Source organism: Thermobia domestica, chromosome 10 (genome assembly GCF_964235325.1).
Source record: "Thermobia domestica chromosome 10, izTheDome1.hap1.1, whole genome shotgun sequence".
Taxonomy (NCBI): Eukaryota; Metazoa; Arthropoda; class Insecta; order Zygentoma; family Lepismatidae; genus Thermobia; species Thermobia domestica.
The window spans coordinates 246,390,115-246,413,319 of record NC_137463.1 but is presented as its reverse complement, the minus strand read 5'-3'; the positions used below and the strand labels follow the sequence as shown (position 1 = coordinate 246,413,319).

Genomic DNA, 23,205 nt, shown 5'->3' with positions numbered 1-23,205 from the left:
GATCTGAATATTTGTATATCAATGTTAGTTTCCCAGGTTCATACTAACATTTTGTTGACGGAGGATTATATAACTAGTAGGATACTATCTTTTTCAGTTAAAATACCTTAATTATATCGTATTTCATATTTTATTAAATAAGTTGACAAGAGCAACACAAGTAGGTACTATCCCTTTGTACTCTTAAATAACGAAAGTGTAAAAAGAAATTTGACTTCTTGCTCATGAACATTTTAAAATTCTGTCTGGAAAACTGATCAGATTATTTAATAACAAATTTACTAAACAAATAAATAGAAAGGATACATTAATCATAGTAATGAATAATGAGGCTTGTTTTGCAAAAGTTGAATTGAAATTGTGGATTAAAGAACAACTTACATTTTTAATTCCACACATGCTAATAAATTTGTTATTACCCTTAGAAAATGAAAGACATTAAATATTACAAGCATACACTACCCCATTTAAAGAAATATTTGCTTTTGCAGCTTCCCGAAACATGTTCGTTGCCATTAGATGCAGTTTTCACTTTCTTGGAATACATCAAAACTCAACAATACTTAGAATCACTCTACATTCCAGTTATACAAAATAATCCTAAAACCTAGAATTATGTTGAATTAACTAAATTTAATTGTATATACACTTGTACACCCCTAAACACACCACTCCATTCGTATATTACACTGAAAAACAATGGAAAAGTAGATGTTGTTTCTTATTACTCCCTTTTAATCAATATTCCTTACTATTAGAAAGAAGAAAAGACATTTTAGGAACTGTCAATTTTTGTGCAATTAAAGAATAACTTGTGAAAAACTTTTCCTTTTTTGTGAAATATCATCTCAATTAGTTTCAAAGCGGGTGATTAACATATCGAACCCTTGTAAGAAGAAGTGAAAGTCGCTGGAATTATTGCGCTTCGATAGGTTATTTTTCGGCCATTTTCTGTGGCAATTAAAATGTAATTCCTGCAGCTTTCTTAACTCCACAGGAAGACAACCAATACGTAGTCACGCACCGGTAGGGGTCATAATTTTTTTTATGAATCAATAATACATACAATAACTTTACATTTCGAAATTAATCTATATACATTAATGTGTCACTTTAAAAAAGTGGGGGGCAACTGCACTTTCCCCCCATCTAATCGCGCCCATGGTTGACTGGATATCATGGATATGCTTTTGTCAACTTTATAGTCCATTAATGTAGAATATTTATAGTGAAATAATCTTTTTTGTTACCTTTTTTTAAGATATAATTGGGTAGTGGATATTATATTCTTAGTCTACTAGTTATGCGTAGCACTTTGATGTATAGGTAAAGTTGTTCTATATATTTCCAACCCTGAAGAGGTGGGGTCACTTCCGGGCAAGAAGTTGAAAACTGTTTTGGAACTTTCTCGACAAACCCTTTCAGGAAATATATAGGTTATCCCCAGATTCAAGGTTCAAGTTTGAACTCATCCCTAGTTAGACAAATAACCAAATAAATTGCACTAATGCATTAGAATGAAACACACAATGAAATAACTAGGTAGTATATTAGTGCAGGAGGATTTGATATCAGAAGGAAGACAATAATAATAATAATAATAATAATAATAATAATAATAATAATAATAATAATAATAATAATAATAATAATAATAATAATAATAATAATAATAATAATAATTTAAAATAAAACTGTTTATTGAAAGATTTCAATAGTTCATGTAAAAAAAAAAAAGGTAATTTATTGGCAACACATTTGTGAAGAGAAGAAGCAAAAACTCAAGTGCCTCTCATATCTAATGGTACTTTAAGGATAATTTCTTAACAGCAAGGAGGTCGATCCTAGCACATACCATAAGACTGAATATCGCAAAGTCCTGTCTTTATATCGGCTATTGCATATCATAAAACATCGTCGAAATCACGTCTCCTTACGCCATATGGCAAATTCCAATATTCGCATCTTCATCTTTCCTCCTAACACTCCCACTTAAGTCTGATGTCTTCTTACTTGCATTACATCTTGCAGCAGCGAGATTTGAGATTCTCTATGTAGGACAGTAAGATATTTGTTTTCAAATATTACAATTATAATATTTAGAAATATTAGTAAATACTGATGAATGTATCGATATTTTTCGACATTATCAATGTTTTTCAATAATGCGATATTTTGATATTCAATATTTCGATATTTTTCGATGTTTCAATATTCGGTATTTTCCATTATTAACTAACTTTATGGTCTACGGCACCGGGAGGTTCAATGCCGCGTTCACAAAAGTACTCCACTGATTTCTATCCTTAGCCAAGTGGATCCAGTTTCTACTTTGTATTCCTATTTCTGCGAGATCCATCTTATATTGTCCTGCCATCTGTGCCTAGATCTTCCTAATGGTCATTTTCCGGTTGGTCTTCCAGTTAAGACTTTGAAAGCCGTTCTACTTTCTTCCATTCTGACTTCATGACGTGCCCACCTGAGCTTCGTAGATTTGATGACCCTATGTTTAGTGAACGTTATAAATTATGTTGTTCCTCGTTATGAAGTTTTCGCCATTCCCCATTCCCGTTCCTCTTGGGTCCAATTATTCGTCTCATAATCTATCAAATATTTTTCGATATTTCGATATTTTAATGTTTCAATATATCGATATATATATATTTTTTTATATTGTATTGCTATTAATTTTCAATATCCAAAACCGAGTACAACACACCTCGTCTTTATCTTCACTATTACGTAAGAATTTTGTTCCTGTTGTTAATTTTCTGTCTATCTCTGCGCTCTTCACCATTCCGCTAAGTTACGCGATTATTTTAGAATGTAGTAACCTTGATTATGTAATGATTGACGTAGAGACTGTCTTTAACCATGACGTGGCGATTCCGGGATAGAAAATATGCATTATCACAATCTTTAGTGCATTATTTAGTAGTTCTTTTTCTGATTAGTTTAAAAACGGCATCTTTCTCCTATGACAATTTCTTGTTAGTTTAGAAAGGGCATAACTATACGTCTCAATACTTCAATATTTCGTAACTTCAAATATCTTCCTAAGTATGGTTTACATCTTCATCCATCCAACCAATCTCTGTGTTACTTTAGATATTGATTTTGCTTATCAATCGAGCAGTATGGAAACAGAAATTTCGATCCGAAATTTCGATTCGAAAAGATTTTCATCAATTGAACAATGAACACCTTTCTCTACTTCTAGCCCTAGAAGCACGTTTGCCGAAGTCTATTATTTAAAACATATTGCTCTAGCATGAATCCAGAGTTGGCTACAAATTTAAAATAGGAAGTAAAAATTTAATTTTGTCTGATAATGTCCAAAGCGAATCGAAATTTATCGTGTGCAAGGTGAACCCTGACACATAATACTTTTGAATTAAATTAGAAATTTTGTAATAATCTACTTTAAAATACATTTAACAAAACTTTTTTTTTTATTCATAATGCTCGATAATTACATTTATCTATGTATGAGGAGTGTTCAATAAAGATTAACATTAAAGCTACCATTTCAAACCTACACACTTCTATTCGATAGCAGTCACCATACAAACTAATGCATTTTGGTCAGCGCCCAATTCAGTAAACACTTATTCGAACCCATTTTGGAACATACGCTTCAAAATCGCCTCTCGATTCTTCACAGCTACCGTAGAGTTTGAAAAATGACGTCCTTTGACATCTTTTTTTTCTTTTTTTTTTTTTCCTGTAGATATGAAAAAGAAGTTACTATGAACCAAATTTGGATTATATGGGAGCTGAGGGTCCATATCGATGCTCTTTAGTATTTTTTTTAAGCCACTATTTGTTCGCAACATGAACACGCGCATTGTCGTGATACAGTTTTCACTGATCCACGTGGTCTCTTCTCTTCTTGAGAATATTTTCTTTATTCAACTGCTTCAAAACAGAGATGGAATAGTCTGTATTTACAGTCTGACCTTCCGGGACCGTCTGACAGTACACCACACCACGATAATCGAAGAAAGTGATTACCAAAGTAGTGCCATTTCTCTAGAAAAAACACCGAGACGGTCCCACATCCTCCATAGATCAAAAAGGACGTCAAAGAACTTTACGGTAGCTGTGAAGGTTTTAGAAGAGATATTGAAGCATATGTCCCAAAATGAATTCGAACAGATGTTTACTGAGCGGTAGTGGTACATACTTTCTTCCAATTTCGCCATCCCTCAAACGTTTGCCATCCACAACCAAATCACTTTTCTTGCCAACAAATGAACCTCAAAACTGTGGTCTCTTGAACGCAAAATAAATAAATAAATAAATAAATAAATAAGTCTGATAAAAGAATTTAAAGAAACGTTAAAAAACGTAAATTACAAGCTCTAAAGGTAGTCATTTCAAACATTTCAGATTTAAAATCACTCTTTATAACTACCACAAAGTAAGGAAAGTTTAATTTGTATTAAATCATCTCTATTATGTGATACACAAAGAGTGAAAAACTGGACGACTGAACCGAGATTCGAACCCGGGATCTTCTGCGTACCGTGCCGATGCGTTAACCGTTTCTTCCTTTCATTAATATATCTCTATTCTATTTAAATTTCTATTTAAAAATGTTAAGTTATTAGACTACAGGCATGTAGCCAGGATTTCCTAATAGGCGGGGTTCGTGGCAAAATACTGTGGTTATCACACCAGGGGCTCGATCATTCTAAACTATTTACTGGAAACATATTGGTTCATTTAGCCAGAGGCAGAATAATAGGGGGGAGGAGGGGCATGACATGAAATGCCGTGGTTACACACCAGGAATTCGATCAATCTAAACTATTTTACTAGCAACATACTCACATTGGTTAGTTAAGGCAATGAAATGAGGATATGTTAGTAAGTATTTTAATAACACCCAATGAAGAAGTCTCGAGTAAAAGAATAAAAAAAGAAGTATCGAAAAGGATATAATCATCCGAGGTCATTCGAAATCGGTTCTTCTTGTCTTCTTTCTTCTTCTTTTTCTTATCTTCGTTTAATGCCGTCAAGGATAGCAACAAGATTTTTTTTTCAACAGTAAAGACATCCTATAAAATGGATGAGTGTTGCTGCGAAATTGAATATTTTTTTAACATGTGTAACTGGAATCTATGTTGCCAGTCTCTGATGATTGTGAGCATTTCTAAAGTTCTTCTAAGTCTATCTGATAGAACCGATTTATCGATCGTCATTTGTAGTACATACGATTAGCATGGAGCTAGATGGAATTCGGAATGCTCCGTTACAATAATATCCATTTTTAACTTGACACTCAATCTGTTTCCTCCATACAAAGCTCCTCATAAGAAAGAGTAACCGAACGCTTGCTGTAGCTTTATATTTTTAACGATAATTCTCCTTTTTCTCATTTCTTTTTGTTTTATCCTTCCTTAAATTTTTCATTTCTGGTTCGGCTACGTGCCTGTAGACTACCATCCATATAATACGTCTTGTTTCTTACAAAATGTCATTTTATATGGAAATATAGACACATATACGTACGTTACAACAAATAGGAAATTAACTTCAATCCAATGATTATTAATGTCAAAAGAACTTTCAAACTCATAAAAAAAATCATACGTTTATAAACATAAAATTCTGATTTTTATGTATTATTTAGAAATAAGATCTACCAATCAAACTACGCCCAACATTAAATCTTCTGATAGTTCTTAATTGTTCTCAAAATCCTTTATTAAAGTAATACAATGTCCGTGCCACATCACATAGTGAAGTGATCCTGAGATTACTTCTGTGTCAGATCAGAATGTACAATTAGTCCGAAGTGAGAACATTCAAAATGTAAGACTTACACAGGATATATCTTATGGCGCCTGCGAGACTTATTGATTTATAACCAGGGCTAGACTTAGGCAATTTGCCGCCTCGTGCAATGGCATCATTTCACCCCCTCCCCTTTTCACAAGAAAGAACAAAATCTTAAATTCTACGATTTTAAGTATGCTACCCCATCATGAACAACGAAGGGGAAGGAAAATGCACTCGCACTCAGAAAGGCCTAAACACTACAAATACAATTTCGTTGTGTCTATTTTTCATTAAATAATAATCTATTACGTTAGTGAAAGATAAAGTAAAGACGCTTGCAGAAGAAAGATGGTAATCATATTTATAGAATTCAATATCGAGCTTCAATCTCAATATATCAGTTTGCAATTCCAGTGCTACTAGCTCTTTTATCTTTATTTCTTGATTTTCCTTCTATATATGTTAAAAAAGTTTTTTTTTTTTTTTTTAAAAAAAAAAGCTTGTTTCCACCTTCATTGATAAGGAACTTGTTTGTGACAGAGACAAGACTAGTTTTCGTATCAAAACTGTGATAACTAACTAAATGGAACAGGTGTTCGGAACTGTTCGAGAATTGAGTTTTTGTATTTGACAACAATTAAGCAATTCATACTGGGATTTATTTGACCATTTGCTTTAGCGCTGTCCATTTGATCTTAAACTAATGCGACCTAAACATGATTTATGAATGTAGTATTCAAATATAAGATCAACTTAGTAAAGTTAACTACCATCATCATGAAGTCTGTTTCCAACAAGAAACATTTATTTTAAATAATATAGTTATGACAGATTTTGTTGCCCCTAGAAACTTGTCACCCCGTGCAAATACACGTCTTACACATATGGTAGAGATGGTTCTGCTTACAACGACAATTTTTTAAGTGTTTTTGGGAACACATGCAGTTCATAAAGGCAAGAATTTGAATCTTTTATGTCATATTTATTTGTGTCCAATAGTTGATTATTCTTTTTTAAAAGATCAATTATCAGGACAATGTTCTGTACGCGATTGATGACACTCACTCGATTTTGACCAAACTCAGCCAAGTTGTAGACTTTGACGTGCTTAGGACGAATGGGCAATATCTATTGCTAATAATAAATCATAATAATTCAATCAACATTCTTACTGAACTTGGTATACAGAAAAAAAAAAAACTAGCTAGATTATTTAAGTCTTCATCCCGGCGAAATTAAAATACCGCTAATTTTTCAGTAATTATCTGATATCTTCAAATAGATAAAAGATAATCGAAATGTGGAACAAGAGCGCCCTAGACAATATTATTTTACATAAGAAACCGTTATCACGACTCACTTATCTGCTTTCGATTTCGAGCCATTTTGAAAATCGGCATTTATTTTCGCGTTTCGAAACAGCTGAAAACGGAAAGCCACTAGGTGACTTGTGATAACGGTACCTCACGCAAAATAATATTGTCTAGGGCGCTCTTGTTCCATATTTCAATTATCTTTTATCTATTTGAAGATATCACATAATTACTGTAAAATTAGCGGTATTTTAATTTCGCCGGGATGAAGACTTAAGATCTGTTGAAAAATGAATCCCAAAGTAAAATCTGAGTAGGAAAACTTTTTGTTTAGGGACTTTCACGTCGAGAATGATCTGAAACAAGGAGATGCGTTGTCGCCATTATTATTCAATTTTATTCTGGACTACACTATCAAGAAAATCAAAAAGCAACCAGGGCTTAGAGCTGAATAGTACTCAACAGGTTATGGCGTATGCTGATGATGTAAATCTTATAGGGGATAATAGGAATAGAAAGAAATGCAAAAGCTTTATTAACCCGCCGCGCCGCGGAGTCACTATATTGCGGAGTGAGACTCCGCGCTCGTGCCTTGATGTTACAATTGATCACGCGTGCTATGGAGGATTAAACACCTGCAATGACATAGGTTTAGAAGTAAATGCAGAGAAAACTAAATACATGGAAATTCATCATGATCGTAATATTGCAAATTATGGATGCGTTAAAATATCAAATAGTAATACTCTCGAAAAAGGAGATAACTTTTAATATCTAGCTTCAATATCACCCAAACTAAAGTTACGTCCACGAAGTAATTAAATGTGGACTGAAAGAAGGGAATTCGTGTTATTATTCAGTCCAACATCTTTTGTCTTCGTGAATTCTATCGAAGAATTTGAAGCTTAAAATATATACAAAACGATAATTATGTTTATATTGCTGCATGGTGTGTGGGGTCCCTGATTCAATCCTAGCTCGCGCCAAGTAGGCTTTGTTGTGGACAAACACCGTGTTTGTGGGTTTTCTCGGAGTTCCCCCTTCCCTCCCATTTTATTCATTCCACTATTGCATTCATATCTCGTCATCACCGTCTCTTTTCATCTAGCCGCCATAACCGTCGGATATAAAACTGAAAAATTTCATTTTTCGACTTCTCTTCTTCTTCTCCAGCACTATTAACAATGTTTATAACAAAAAGCTCCAAACTAGATATCTCCATGAGCTATAAAAGTAAAATGGATTAAGCTATCTTATGTATGTCTTATTATGTAGTCTAGTCATGCAAGTGGGCGGAGGAATATTTCGATGCTATATTGTATCCTTCTTCAGCAAACATACTATTCGTCAAAACTGTCCCAATATTTGTCTAAATATCTCATACCAGTATTTATTTGGCCATCTTTGCTTTTTAAATTCTGCTTGTATTTATAATTTTAACATTACCTGCTTGAATCTGCATCAGATTGATCTGCTATATTTTGCAGTATTTATAAGATATTTCATAATTAATTTATAGTATTATTCGTGATATACTTAAACTTTTAATCATAATTATTACAGCTTTCTAATTGTATTCTGCCAATATTTGTTTATATGAAAAGACTCCTATTCCAAGCAACTGACGTATTTGAGGTGAGAAATTATTCCGGTTACTTTAGAAGAATTTACATTCAAACAAAATATGGTTAACAGTATCAATTCCTTTATTACACCAACAATAGTATGTACTCTTCTTTTTGATTTGAAATAATTTTGAAGGTGTAAGTACAATTCCAAAAATGATTCTATAATACATAATAATTTCTGCTTGAGTCCAATTAGCAATGTGATTACATGGTTTAAATCTTTTATTTTTAGTTATTGACCAGCAGAGTTTTCCTGGGAAAGTTTGTTTTTTCACTTTTGCATAGTTCTATTTCTCATTTATACTTTTTCCTTTATAATATAATTTTAGTTTTTATATTATATTTTGATTGAATACATTATTCTTTCTTTACATGCAATTTTAGCAACTAAACAATAGTAAAATATTTTCTACGTCTATATGAGCTTTCATAAAAATAAAATTTATCTTTTTATTTATTTTTTTCTACTTCGACTCTCAGGTCGCATAGGGGGCGCGGTGGCTCAGTGGTAGAGCGTTCACCTCCGGTGCTTGGGGTCACTGGTTCGATCCCAGCTCGCTCCGTGTGGACTTTGTGGTGGACAAACACCGTGCTCGTGGGTTTACTCAGGGTTCTCCCGTTTCCTCCCACTTTCTTCATTCCACCATTTCATTCATTTCTCATCATCACCGTCTCTTTACCCTAACCGGCATAGCTGTGGGACGTAAAACTAAAGATTTCATTTCTTAGGTAGCATATTTTGTTTTACGCTCTACTCTAGTCAATTGTTTTTAAGTTGATCACAAGGAAGCGAATGAGGTTAGATTTACATCGAAGTTGCACCACCCAAGTGTGACGTAATGTCACGTGGTATTATCATGGGGGCAAAGGTGGAATAAAACGAGCCCTGCGGGGCTTCTAAGACCCTTTGCTTGGTGACGCTCGCTCAGCCATGTTTCGTAATGTAAGTAAATAACTTTTTTTAAATCAATAAAGTTGTGTGTGCCCCTTTCTAACTCACCACTACCCCCTACAGACCCTCGCTTCTTCCTCTCCTGTTGGTTTATATCGCCATCGTTTATAAGGGCTATCAGAAATCTCCGGGTAAATGGTGGAAAAAGCACAATTTATGAATTATATATAACGTACAAGGGTATAGAGTATTATTGTCATCTTATTTTAATGATAATTTTATAAAAATTAAAAAAAAAAACTTTCCTTGGGCCGGGTTTGAACCCACGCCAAAAGTAATTTTTATTACTAGCCCGTTCGTTAGCATGCTCGATTACAAGGTCCGACAGCATCTCGCGTTTGATTTGTGCTATATGTATGCTACGGGGCGAGAAAGGATAACTCCAACCAATCGGAACCTTGTATTTAGCTCCAATGGCTAGGATCGGGCGTGATTAAAATATATGCTCTCAGGTCATAAATCTGACTAGTTGCAACTTCGTATTCTTTTCTTTTCCTTTTCTCCCTTTCCTTCTTTCGTGACTTCAATTGAATTTTCATATATTCAGCTGTAGGCCCAGGTTCCAGTCATTTATGTTACTTACTAATTTTATGAATAACTATTTTGTATCAAAATAAATTCCACGTAAAAATTTATGAAAGTGATGTGTAATGATGAAAGAGGGCGCCCATATCACAGTCCAACTAAATATTCAATCCATTCGTTTTATCACTTAAAACAACTAAACATCTAATTAACCTAATCTCAGGCTTGTATCCATTCTAATGAAACTCCTAGATCACAGTTACTACTAACATTTATAATCTCATCTATCAACTCCAAGGTTTGTATTTTATGTTCGTATGTTTCGTTACATATAGTTTTTACACAAACAAAACCAACCTTTTTCTTTAGCAGTCAAGATATCATTGTTCAAGGGAAAAATAGGTCAATTATCATGTAGTTCCTGGGGACAATGGTAAATACCTAATCATTTGTAACAGTGGATTATTTGACTAATTGACAGTCCATACGTGGCCCGAACGCCCTTTTGATATGTGTACTGTTGATAAGAAAAGTTGATTTAGTTTGTGATTCTTCTATAAGTTATGTTTCACTAAAGCAGAAAATAGCAATTTTTTTTTATTAAGACATAAAAGGGTATAGATAATATTAATTTTTGGCAGTTATAAATAAATGTTATTAATTTTTGGCAGTTACAAATGAATGTTATTAATTTTTGGCAGTTATACATGAATGTTGAAAAATCCAAAGAATAATTTAGTCAAAGTTATTTCTTTCCAGGCATGCAATCAGAAGATTCGTCTACGAGAACCAAGGATTGATGCGGAGAATGTATGGGGACGTACGACAGATCACAGTGCTCCGAGCAGAATTCGAATCCAATGAAATCACAGAATCGGAAGAACGGGAATCGAATTCCGTGGATGCAACGAATTTTTATACCACCAAATACTCTACAACAAGCTCCACATCGACTACATCAACAACGACTGCAACTACTACTGCAAGCAAATCTACACCATCCACCATGACAACAACTAGAACGACAACTACTACGAATCCAACAACAACAACTATCCCCACAACAACCGATCTGCCAACAACCGACTGGGTATCCACCACAAGTGACTATGATTATGGAGAGGAAGAGTCGACTCTGGAATCGACTACAATGGCAGAAATTTATCAGGAGAAGCTGTTTCAAGATGCCGTCGAAGAAGAAGAAGCGAAAGTAGTTGACGATGTTGAGGAAGAAAAACTAGAAGTGGCCGAGGATATGCATATAGAAGAGAAGGCCGATGAACAAGTCGTTGAAGAGGAGGAGAAGAAGGAAGTGATCAAACCAGTGTACCAGGCATTTAAGCTCAGGGGAGTGTAAGTATGGTTGCTCAATACTTGGTTATTCCAATGTCAAGCATGTCGTGGAAAATCTCGGTCCCTGATAGATACCAGGTCGCACGTAGCTATACAATATTTGGGAGAACATACGAGACTGAAAATATTGAATCGAATGCCCTTAAAATATCACTAGTTATTCTCTCCAATTCCTGCTGTACACTATAGATTATAGTCATTCTTAATTAAGAGTTGTAATTATTTGCATTTAACGTTTTACTTAGGATACCCATCAATTATGCCAAACTTACGTAATTTAAACAGCGAGTGGAAAAAAAGAACATCCCACATTCTACTTTTGGAAAAGAAAAAGAAAAAAAGAAACGCTCACCGAAAATTATTATTATTAATAACTATTCTGTCTGTTCCCATGTACTGAAACTTTTTTATTTTATTTTTTTTAAATTTTTTTTTTAAGTTTTGAGTCTGGAAATGTTTCTTTCACGTTTTTCAATCTTCAGCTTTTTAAGTCCCAACATTTTCTTCTATTTTTCAAGTCATCGATCAAATGTATTCTTCTTCCTACTCTTTGCTTTCCTTCCATCTTTTTCTTCTATGGCACTTTGAAAAACACAACTTCTTCGCAAGATATATATCCAGTCCAATCGGCCTTCCTACGCAGAATGTTGGCTAAAAGTGTCTTCTTCTCTCGTACCCATTTTAAAAATATCTTCGTTTGTTACTCTATCCGCCCATTTCATTTTCTCCATATTCCTTCAACACCACGTTTCGAAGCACTCTAAGTATTTTTTTTCTAACTTCTGTAATGTTCAAGTCACCGAATCATAGAGTCCAATACTCCATACACACAGCACTTGGCAAACTTTTTCCTTTATTAAGCCTGCTAGTTAAGAGTGATATTTTCTTGTTGAATACTTATTTGAATATAGCAATTCTTGATTTGATCTCTTTGGTGCAGTAAGCATCTCTAGTCAAAAGACTTCCCAGATATTTGAAATGATTGACTTCTTCAAGCTCTCTTTGTTCTACTTTTATCACAACGGGATATTCTCTTGACTTTCGATTTTTCGGCGTTGATTTCCATTCCATATAATTTTCCAGTGACAACTATTTTATACATCACCTCCTGTAGCTGTTCTTCGATTCTAGCTATAATAACCGTGTCATCAGCATACCTGATCTTGTTAATGATCCGCTCTTCAATCTGGGAAATCTCCAACTTTCATCAATGCTTCCTTTACTAAACATTCACTGTAAATGTTGAATAATTGAAGTGATATACTACATCATTGCCTCACTCCTCTTCCAATCTCCTCTATTAGTTTCTCCTTCATTCAAGCACAACTTCATTCGTTGTTCTGTATGCAGGTTGCAAATAATTCGTCAGTCTCTCCAGTTGACCCTGATTTCTTTTGTCTAATATATAAGGTCGAACGCTTTTCTCTGAGTTCCAGCCTATGGGTTGAGAATCATTTCTCTACCCTACGTTTCGACGACGAGGAACTGTGTTTTGAAAGCTATCTTTCGACATTATTTTCGGCCTGAAAGTGTGTCGTGTTCCAAATAAGTATATAACTTTTCTTGATAATTTTGGGAAGGTAGAAACTGGTGTATGTAATTTCGAATGGACCTTTCATCATCATGTAAAGAGGCTGATAAGAAGGCATCATCTCAAAAGGTTTCAACTGATTGATATCTTTATGCTTATAATATATAAAATTTGAAAATAAAATCTGTTCATTGGTTTATTCATAAAAGTAACATTAATACATAAAAGAGACGAAATGAAAACATAGTATAATCATGGATGAGGTACAAATTTACGAGGAAAAATAAACATTAATGACAAGATTTGATGATTCCTTTAATGGACAAAATAACGCATGCACGTGAGGTATTTATCACCCCTTTTCCTCCAAACCTTCAGCAAATTCTGATCCGCACCTGCTAGAAAATTAGGCAGTTATTTATTCTAATGATCTGCTCAGTAAGCTCAAAAGTGCTGAAATATAAATTTAAACCGAATTTATTCCAATTATCTTAAACAAGACTTACGTATTATTCAATTGATAAGTTTCTTGCAGTTTGTGGTCAAGTGCAGATATATTTGTATCTCCTATTAAATGTTAAGAATCATTCAAACTTAATAATATACGTATCTGCACCGTAAATAATACTCGACCGTACTAATAATAAAAATTAAAGAAACTTCAACATGAATATTCACTCTCCCCTTTCCCTCTTCCATGCCCACCATTTTTTGCACAAGTCAAGGTGAAGATTGAGTTCATAAGGAAGCCATGAATATTGTAAAACTTCTTGGTAGATAGAGCTAGGTAATAAAACAAGGTTTGGAATTGATTTTTACCACCGGTTTATTTTATAAAAATTCACTATATAACAGTATTTATGGAAAATACAACAAAAGTGGTTTTCCCTAATTTATTAGGTTGAAATTAGGTAATTGTTAACCGTGTGGCCAAAGACAGGATTTTTACAGAGCCCCAAAGTACGCTAAGCAAAGTGGCGAAGAAAACCTCAATGCTCCAAAGTAAACAGTGAAGGTATTAAAAGTTACAGAGCCCCGAAACAGGCTAAGTAACTATGATAGAATTTTTAACAGAGCACCGAAGCAGGCTAAGCCAAAAAGAGTTTGGAAGTAAAGTAAAGGCTTTGAGGTTAGGTTCTCCTAATGCTCCAAAACAAACAGTAGGAAGAACACCAGAAAACTGGTACTAGTTCGTTGGTTGCTATCAAATTTATAGACTTCTAAGGTAGCGGTGGCGCTATTGCTGTCCTGTTGCCATGTGTTCGTAGAAGGTGCCAGTGGTCCGTCGTTTGCTGGTTGTACTAATCCCACGTAGAAAATAGTAAATAATCCATGTGATGGTGTTTACAAACAAGAGCACAGGGTATTGTTTGTATACATAAGCACGCAGTTCATTACAATATTTTTAGCTCAGAACACAGATTTCTATGTATTACAGCGATGTGACAGTGTACCCTTAATGATCACACCGATACATCCTTTGTAATTTGTTAATTTTCTGAGAAGTAAGGATATTCTAGTTGATTTCATTTTATTTAAACTGGGGACAATTTTAATAAATAAATAAATAAATAAATAAATTATTATTATTAATAATAATAATATGTTCAACTTGGTTGGTTTTTTTCCTGTTATCAAACAGTTACCAAATTTAACATTTAATGAACTTTGTAAAAAAAAAAATATTTACGTAATTTTGTTTTGAATAAAAGTACAACACAGGCGAATACTCTATTGAACATGAAGATAACCATTTCGAACACAAACACCAAAATTTTGAATTTTAAATACATATATGTTTGTGTAAGTTTTCCATGTATTATGAAAATAAAATGGCTAAAGAAAATATTACAATCAAATATTTTCCCAGCGCAAATTAATATGTAAATGTATTCTCTAGGACATTGTGGCATTTACAGTATGAGAGCTGTGGATAATGAGTCTTAGTTTATCACATATATTTTCTACAATGTGAAGATTTAGATGTTTAAACATCAGAAGATAGGCAAGAACGTAACGAAAATATTCTTAAAACATGTAATAATAATAATAATAATAATAATAATAATAATAATAATAATAAGCGTCAGTTGTTCATATAAGAAGAAAAATCTACATATAGAACAAAATTATATGTTGGCAAAAAATGGTATACCTACTACATCAAATTCAATTTTAAACAACGAAGGTTATTTTTCTCTGCAAGCACATATGTCAAAAGCTTAAGCAATTTGGAATTCAAGTCCAATTAGAGTTTTGTTAACATAATTTTTCTTATATAATTATCTTTTTTATTAAGTGCTAATAGCATTTTTGTATTTTTATTAGTAATCTGGATTTTATTTAATCAAGTAATCTTATTTCTTTTCTTTTTTCCTTTTTTCTTTCGATTCAAAAATTAAGTTTTCCAGTAATTCAAGTAATTTCAAGTAATTTCGACTTCAAGCACGTACGCTCCGCGTGGGGCGCCCTGGGTAATTCACAGAAGATGCATATACTTTATCACTATTATTTATTTTACTCAAACAACTTGACTTTTGACAATGTTTTATCCATATTTACCTTACGTGCTATACATCGTTTTTAAGCTGTTCACTACGTCTTTGCAATAATCTTTGAATTAGCCATCTCCTTATTATAGTTTTTGAGATATGTGGACTAATTTTTTTTCTTTTTTTTTTTTTTTATTTTACGTTGACTTAATGTTCATATTTCATGATGTTTTAATATGTTCCATCCATTTTAGGACAATTTGCTTTTTCTTGATTATGTTCCATCCATTTTAGGACAATTTGCTTTTGGAATATAGACTCTACATAATCTCTTCTATATTTTGAGCTGAATTTCAGCCATCTCCCTCTTTTGGTTTCTGAGATAAGTTGAGAAATTATTTGATTTTCAATTGATATTAATGTTAATGTTTCATTATTATTTTTACTATATTCCATCCATTTTAGGACAATTTACTTTTGGAATATAGACTTTACATAATCTTTTCTATATTTGAGCTGAATTTCAGCTATCTCCATCTTTTGGTTTCTGAGATAAGTGGAGAAATTATTTGATTTTCAATTGATATTAATGTTAATGTTTCATTATTATTTTTACTGAGCTGAATTTCAGCTATCTCCATCTTTTGGTTTCTCAGATAAGTGGAGAAATTAGTTGATTTTCCATTTTTATTAATGTTAATGTTTCATACTTTTTTACTATGTTCTATCAATTTTAGGGCAATTTGCTTTTGAAATATAGATTCTCCATAGTCTCCTCTATATTTAAACTGAATTTTAGTGATTTCCTTCTTTTAGGTTTTGAGATAAGTGGAGGAATTATTTGTTTTTCACTGATTTTCCATTGACATTAATGTTAATGTTTCGTGCTTCTTCTTTTTTCCCTATGCTGTGTACATTTTAGGACAATTTGCGTTTGAAACATAGAATCTACATAGTCTCATCAAAATTTAAGCTAAATTTCAGATATCTCCTCCAAAGTCTATTCACAACATTGCAACCGGTTAGGCCCTTTATGTGGAGTTGTATAAGTTTCTGTATTTTATTAGTTTTATGGTTGTAGAGTATGAATTCTAATATCTTATTTGATTGTTTTACTTTTTTTTATGATGTTATGCTTTTATGATGTCAATTTTTTCCATTACATTGAAATTTAAACAAAATAGATTTAGTTTTTAGTTTTCTTTTAAAATATTAATTGTTATTTTAACGTAATAGAGTGAGATATTGTACATTATTAAATGTATTTGCCTTTCTTCCTTTTTTATACTTGATAGAAATGCCTGTCCGGTGAAGGAAGAAGTGGTGGCACCATTTTGGGCCAATAGCACCAAAGGACAAGTTTTGGCGTTGTTAAATTTATATCCGTTCGAACAATACATTCATTGGGAAAAATGCACGTGAGTATTTTTGAACTAATTCTTTCAATTTCTTTTCTTATGTTTCCGATTAAAAAACCATATTCTACAATAATATGTAAATTAATACAAAGAAACAACAATGAACATTACCTAATGAATATAGTTGTTCTCGGACAATCAGTCAGAAGAATTCTACGTTGTCCAACATTTCGAGAACCGACAACATTGTTCTCGTCTTCAGAGTGAAGTATGAGAAACGAAAAGCAAAATTCTTTATTATATACAGATGGTGATCAGAAAAATGGAAACACCTGTAGTTGGCAACACGTCAGATGTATGGGTTGGCAGTGCTGTCGTGGCGGCCGCAGCGCCGGACCGCTGGTGGTGGTGTGTTAGGTCGGTCTCCATGCTACGTCAGGCGCAATGGAACAGCAGTGTACAGTGGCTGCAGTAGACGGAGGTAGTGTAAAATGGGAGACCTCTCAGATTTTCAAAGAGGGCAAATTGTTGGTGCGCGATTATGTGGAGTGAGTGTGACGGCAGTGGCTACTGTGTTAGGTGTGTCGCGTGGGACAGTGTCGAAGATGATGACAGCCTACACAACACATGGGAAAACCACATCGGGGAAGCGGAACATTGGGCGGAAGAAAATCATGAGTGACAGGTCACGCCGGGTATTAAAGCGCATTGTCACGCAGAACCGTCGTGCCACTGCGGAGCAAGTGACGGAGGAACTCAATCAGCACCTCCCCCACCCTGTTTCGACAATCACAGTCCGCCGCGAATTACATGACATGAACTTACGGGGTCATGTTGCACGGGCCAAACCACTCATCAGGGACCATAACGCTTTCGCACACCGCAAATGGTGCCGCGACCATGCAACTTGGACCGTTGAGGATTGGAAACGTGTGATATGGTCGGATGAGTCATCCTTCATCCTATTCCCAACCACGGGCCGTGTTTATGTGTGGAGAACGCCCAAAGAAGCTTATGATCTGCAGTGTCTCCGCCCAGCTGTGAAACATGGCGGCGGCTCGGTAATGCTGTGGGCCGCCATACCATGGTTTTCATTGGGTCCTGTGGTCACACTTAGCGGACGAATCACTGCCAACGATTATGTCGCAATTTTAGGAGACCACTTGCATCCTATGGTCCGGATGTTGTTCCCGGACAATGACGCCATCTTCCAGGATGATAATGCACTCATTCACACAGCTGCCGTTGTTGCAGCGTGGTTTGAGGAACATTGGGATGAAGTTCAACACCTCCCCTGGCTCGCCAATCCCCAGATCTCAACATATTGAACATCTGTGGTCCGTCTTGGAAATACGACTCCGGCGACGATTTTCACCTCCATCCTCTCTCACAGAACTGGCCGATGCCCTGCACGAGGAATGGTGTAAAATTCCACTTGCTACCATTCACGACCTCTATGCCTCCATCCCACGTCGCATCAAGGCTGTTCTGAAGGCAAAAGGTGGCCCGACACCATATTAATCTGGTAAGTTGCAATTTTGTTCAGGTGTTTCCATTTTTCTGATCACCATCTGTATGTGCTGGCAGGAAGGGGGTGAAATTTGATTGGTCAATGACGACATTCAATCAGCATCAGTCTATGGCCTCAATTATGATTGTCTGGTTGGTTGGGTTGGTTTGCAAGTGTAAGTATCGAAACGTTGAACGACATAAAATTCATCTGGCTGATTGCCCCAGAACAACTATATTGATAACATCATCACGCAAGCTTCAGTTCTTATTTCGAACATTGCCTACTTTTATTTACGTTCCTTATTTATTGAATTGGAATATGAATGCTATTACTATTGGTTTGCACTACTTTTAAAAAATAAACAAATAACTCAGTAGAAACACACAATATGAGAATTTTGGAAAGTATAATGTTTATGAACTCTTACGAAACATGTATTAATGTACTTGCTTTCAAGATTTTTTTATGTCACGGAAAAAGAACATATGATTATCCCACTAGTAAAAAGTGAGTACGCTCAAATAAATTTCTAATTACGCTAATTTGAGGATGTTAAGTTCAATAGAGTCTTTGCTGCGAACGGTCCCGGATTCGATTCCTGGTGCGGATACTCGGTCGAAAAAGTGTAAAACGTTTTTTTCAGGCCAGCCATCTTGAGAGAGGTTTTCCTCATTCACACCAGGCAAATGCCGGAGTGGTACCTAACATACAGATCTCAGGCCGCTTTCTTTCTTCCCCAATCCTTTTCTCCTTCCCTTTCCCCGGATAGTATCATCGCCGAGGAACGTCATCCCCCATGCATGACAGGTTAACATGACCATAGATGCCGAAAGCCCAGAAATCTAATTCCTAATTCTAATTCCTAATGCTTGAGTTCAATGGAACTATCTTCAAACATATCTGACCATTGAATTACGAAAAATATACCCCAAATTTGGAATATTTATATGTATTTATATCTCCAATTTGAGATCATTTTAAGGCATCCATTGACGTGTATATTTAAAAATAATTCTATGGGATTCAGTAATCTCATATTAGTATAAAAATTGCAACTAAAATGTGTCCAAGCGTGGACACGTTTACTATTAGCATAAGCAGTACTTCAGACATTTTGAGATTTTTTTTCTCGGCATTCCATGGAATGCAATCAGTTCACTGGATTCAGCATCCTCAAAGTAATATATAGAAAAGCTAACTAACTAACTCTATGCCCTATGGAACCCATAGGTTTAATACCGCGTTCACAAAAGCTCTTCATTGATTTTTGTTCTTAGCCAACTGAATCCAGTTTCTACTTTGTATTTCTATTTCTGCGAGATTCACCTTAGTATTATCCTCTCTCTGCACCTAATGGACATTTTCCGATTGGATTTCCAGTCAAAATTTTGAAAGCGTTTCTATTTTCTTCCATTCTGGCTACATGACCTGCCCACCTAGAATTGATGACCCTAACAATGTTTGGTAAACCGTATAAATTATGTAGTTCCTCGTTATGAAGTTTCTGCCATTCCCCATTCCCGTTGTTCTTGGGTCCAAATATTTGTCTCAGGATCTTATTCTAAAATACGTTCTTACCTCAGAGTAAGCGACCATGTTTAGCAACCATACAGAACAACAGGCATGATTATGTTTACGTATATTTTAAGCTTCAAATTCCTCGACAGAACTCGCGACGACAAAGGATTTTGAGCTGAATAATAACATGAATTCCCTCGATTCAGCCGACATTTAATTTCTTCGTGGATATGATTTTTGTCTGTTATTATTGATCCTAGATATTTGAAAGTATACACTTTATCAAAAGTGTTATTTGGCATTTTAACGCATCCATAATTTGCACTATTACAATCCCGGTGAACTTCCATGAATTTAGCTTTTTCTGCACAATATATATAAAAAAAAGCTCAGTTAGAAATTTATCGAGCGTGGACACTTTTATCATTGGTGCAAGCGGTACTTCAAAAATTTCAACTTTGAGGATTTTTTTTTCCCGTGACCTCATGGACTGATAAGTTTTAGAAAAAGGTTCATTTGATTCAGTATCCTAAAAGCAGCATAAAAGGAGCATTTATAAATGTATCCAAATTTGGAAACTTTTTTACTAGTGGCATGGTCGTCAATTCTTTGAGTGACCGTAACATTATAAACTGTGAATCCGTATCTGGTCTAGAAGAAAAGTAAACGTTATTCATTTAATATCATTTTGTAAATATTTTTGGCTCAATTTCAACGTTTCTGAAATTCTTTATTGTCTTTAAATTATTTGATAAAATTCTAAAAATAAATAAATAAATAAACAAAATTTTAAATTAGTGGTGGACAGGGTAAAGAAAACTCTTAAAGCATGCAAGACTCGACCATGTTGTTAAACTAACTATTTATTTATTTATTTATTTCATAACGACAACACAACAGGCTTAATGTCCAGTTATAATGTTGTGTACATAATTATCTAACATACGCTATGTATTCTTAGATGTGCTTATAAGGAAGAAATAATGTCCGTATTCTTAAACCTAATATATTTCTAAGATCAAAGATGTATGCATATAGAACGGAGGTGCCTATAACTCGATAAAACTTTCAAATTAATGTTATATTTGTTCTGTGTTTCTTCTTTCAAAGTAGATTAATCAGTGTATTTCAGCATAAAAAAAAATAAAAAAGTGAAGTATTAAAATATATTACGATATTTATAATATATGCAAGTTTGTAACTATTGTGCAGATTTGTCTACTTGTGAGGCACAATTATAAGCTGTACATACACCATTATACATACGCAAATATACGTCGTTTAATTATGCAGAAGTTATTGCCTGACAATTGTTTTGAACTTGTTTTCGGACATACTAAATACATTTACTACAGGAAACCTAATCATTTCGTTATATGCAGCACAAATTCTCCACAGAGGAGACTTATGTAATATGTTAGTTCTAGCTTTTCTACAACAGAATGTCCCAGTGTTTGCTGTTCTAGTCTTACCTGTTGGGACACGTAATAACACTTCTGAAACTAATTCTGGACAATCAATTTTACCGTTTAATAATTTATGTAAGAACAACAGATCAGAAACCCATATCCTTTTTCCTAATGTTTGAAAACTAAAATTCGTTACTAAGTCTTCATAGGGGACATAGTTTGGGTAGAAACTGATTTCCTTGTATGCAAGCATTTTTAAAAATTTAAACTTTATATTTTCTATTGCATCAGAGTATTTAGTGACCTTTGGTGTCCAATCAGTACAACAGTATTCTAATTTTGACCTCACATACGAAAAATATAACCTTATAAATGTTTATTCTTTGTAGAAATCCTGTCCTATCTTATAAATTAAACCTAGGTTTTTATATGCACTACTCGTTATTGCGTCAACGTGTTGAGCAAAAGTTAATTTGCTATCAAATATAACTCCTAGATCTTTGATAGTATTTGGGGTAGACAAGGAAGTGCCACGGATTGAATAGATAAAGTTAATTGGATTTTCTTTTCTCGTGAAAGATACAGATTTACATTTGGACTACCCTTTGATACTGTAATACGAAAAGGAAAAATTTTCAACCAATAACAGATTATACTAAATGACAAAGCTACAAAGTTAAAAACAAAATTATAAAATGAAGAAAAGTAAACAAACGAAAATTGTTAGTTAATGTTCTACAGTTATATTCATCTGAATAAAGAGGCAGTTAATAATGAAAATATCTGATCAAGAAAGAATTTGTGGAATAAATCCACTACAGACTCATTTGTCTCAAGTAAAGTGAAATATAGTATCACATTAAAGTAAGACAAGAAAAGAAAAAAAGAAAAAAGAAAGAAAAGTTGAAAATAAATATTTGCAAATACAAACATAAAGTCTTTTAATTCATAAAATTATTTATTATAAACATATAATTTAATACTAATGTAATGAAGTAAGTTCATAAATAATAGTAATAGCTTTATTATCCGTATTTCGAACAGTTTTAGGCAAAAATACCTTGTTAGATATCAATGTACAAAAGGTTAAAATAATAATAATAATAATAATAATAATAATAATAATAATAATAATAAAGTAACATGTGTATATCCAATAACTTGATAACTTTTGGAGATTAGACAGTGGCACGTAAGTATAGTACATATGGTATGTACTTGAGATTAATCACAGATTATTTAAAAGAAAATCTTTAAATCTTGTTTCGAATTTATTAAAGGTTCCATTAACTTGAATCTTAAATTTAAGTAGGACCTACTGAATATCAAACTTTATCACTGATACATAAACTAGCACAGCACAATATGAAATATATGAGAACAATAACTTGTTTTTCAACATGTATGTAAAGGTCAATACGTGATCTATTAAGGAATACGTCAAAACAACAGTAATGTTCTTGTGATTAGAAGAGGAACATTAGTGTATTTAAAGCTATTACATTTATAATAAACTATTCACCATGTTGGGATATATTAAATTGCAATTAAAATTAAGACTGGTAAATAGTATGTTTAGTGCCAGTAGTTTACTTTACAGAAAAGAATGAAAACAGTTTGTTTACTGACTGTTAGCTTTTGACTTACGAATATGATTGGTAAGAGGATCGTTGATTTAAAAAAAAAAAAGTGATTCTAAGTGTATATATATTAAGATATTTTGATATTCGAACAGGGTTATGAACTGTGTTGGTACGATATTGACAATAACAATGAATATTCGGCCGTAATTCTTCAAGGTAGACGTAACAATAAATTCACAAAAT

At 33.6% G+C, this 23,205-nt stretch overlaps 1 protein-coding gene and 1 long non-coding RNA gene across 3 annotated transcripts in view; one reads left to right on the top strand and one right to left on the bottom strand.

The window, feature by feature from the left end:
• Positions 1 to 23,205, top strand: part of spz4 (Spaetzle domain-containing protein 4) — a 90,488-nt gene that overhangs the window by 65,176 nt on the left and 2,107 nt on the right. For both annotated transcript variants that reach the window (XM_081729460.1, XM_081729461.1), the window contains 2 exons: positions 10,965 to 11,558; positions 16,877 to 16,999. In XM_081729460.1, the coding sequence (XP_081585586.1) occupies positions 10,965 to 11,558; positions 16,877 to 16,999 (717 nt within the window). The remainder of the gene's footprint in view (positions 1 to 10,964; positions 11,559 to 16,876; positions 17,000 to 23,205) is intronic.
• LOC145663145 (uncharacterized) overlaps positions 1,845 to 23,205 on the bottom strand; it is a 50,248-nt gene continuing 28,887 nt past the window's right edge. The window contains exon 3 of the long non-coding RNA XR_014127156.1: positions 1,845 to 2,050. This is a non-coding gene — a long non-coding RNA (uncharacterized LOC145663145). The remainder of the gene's footprint in view (positions 2,051 to 23,205) is intronic.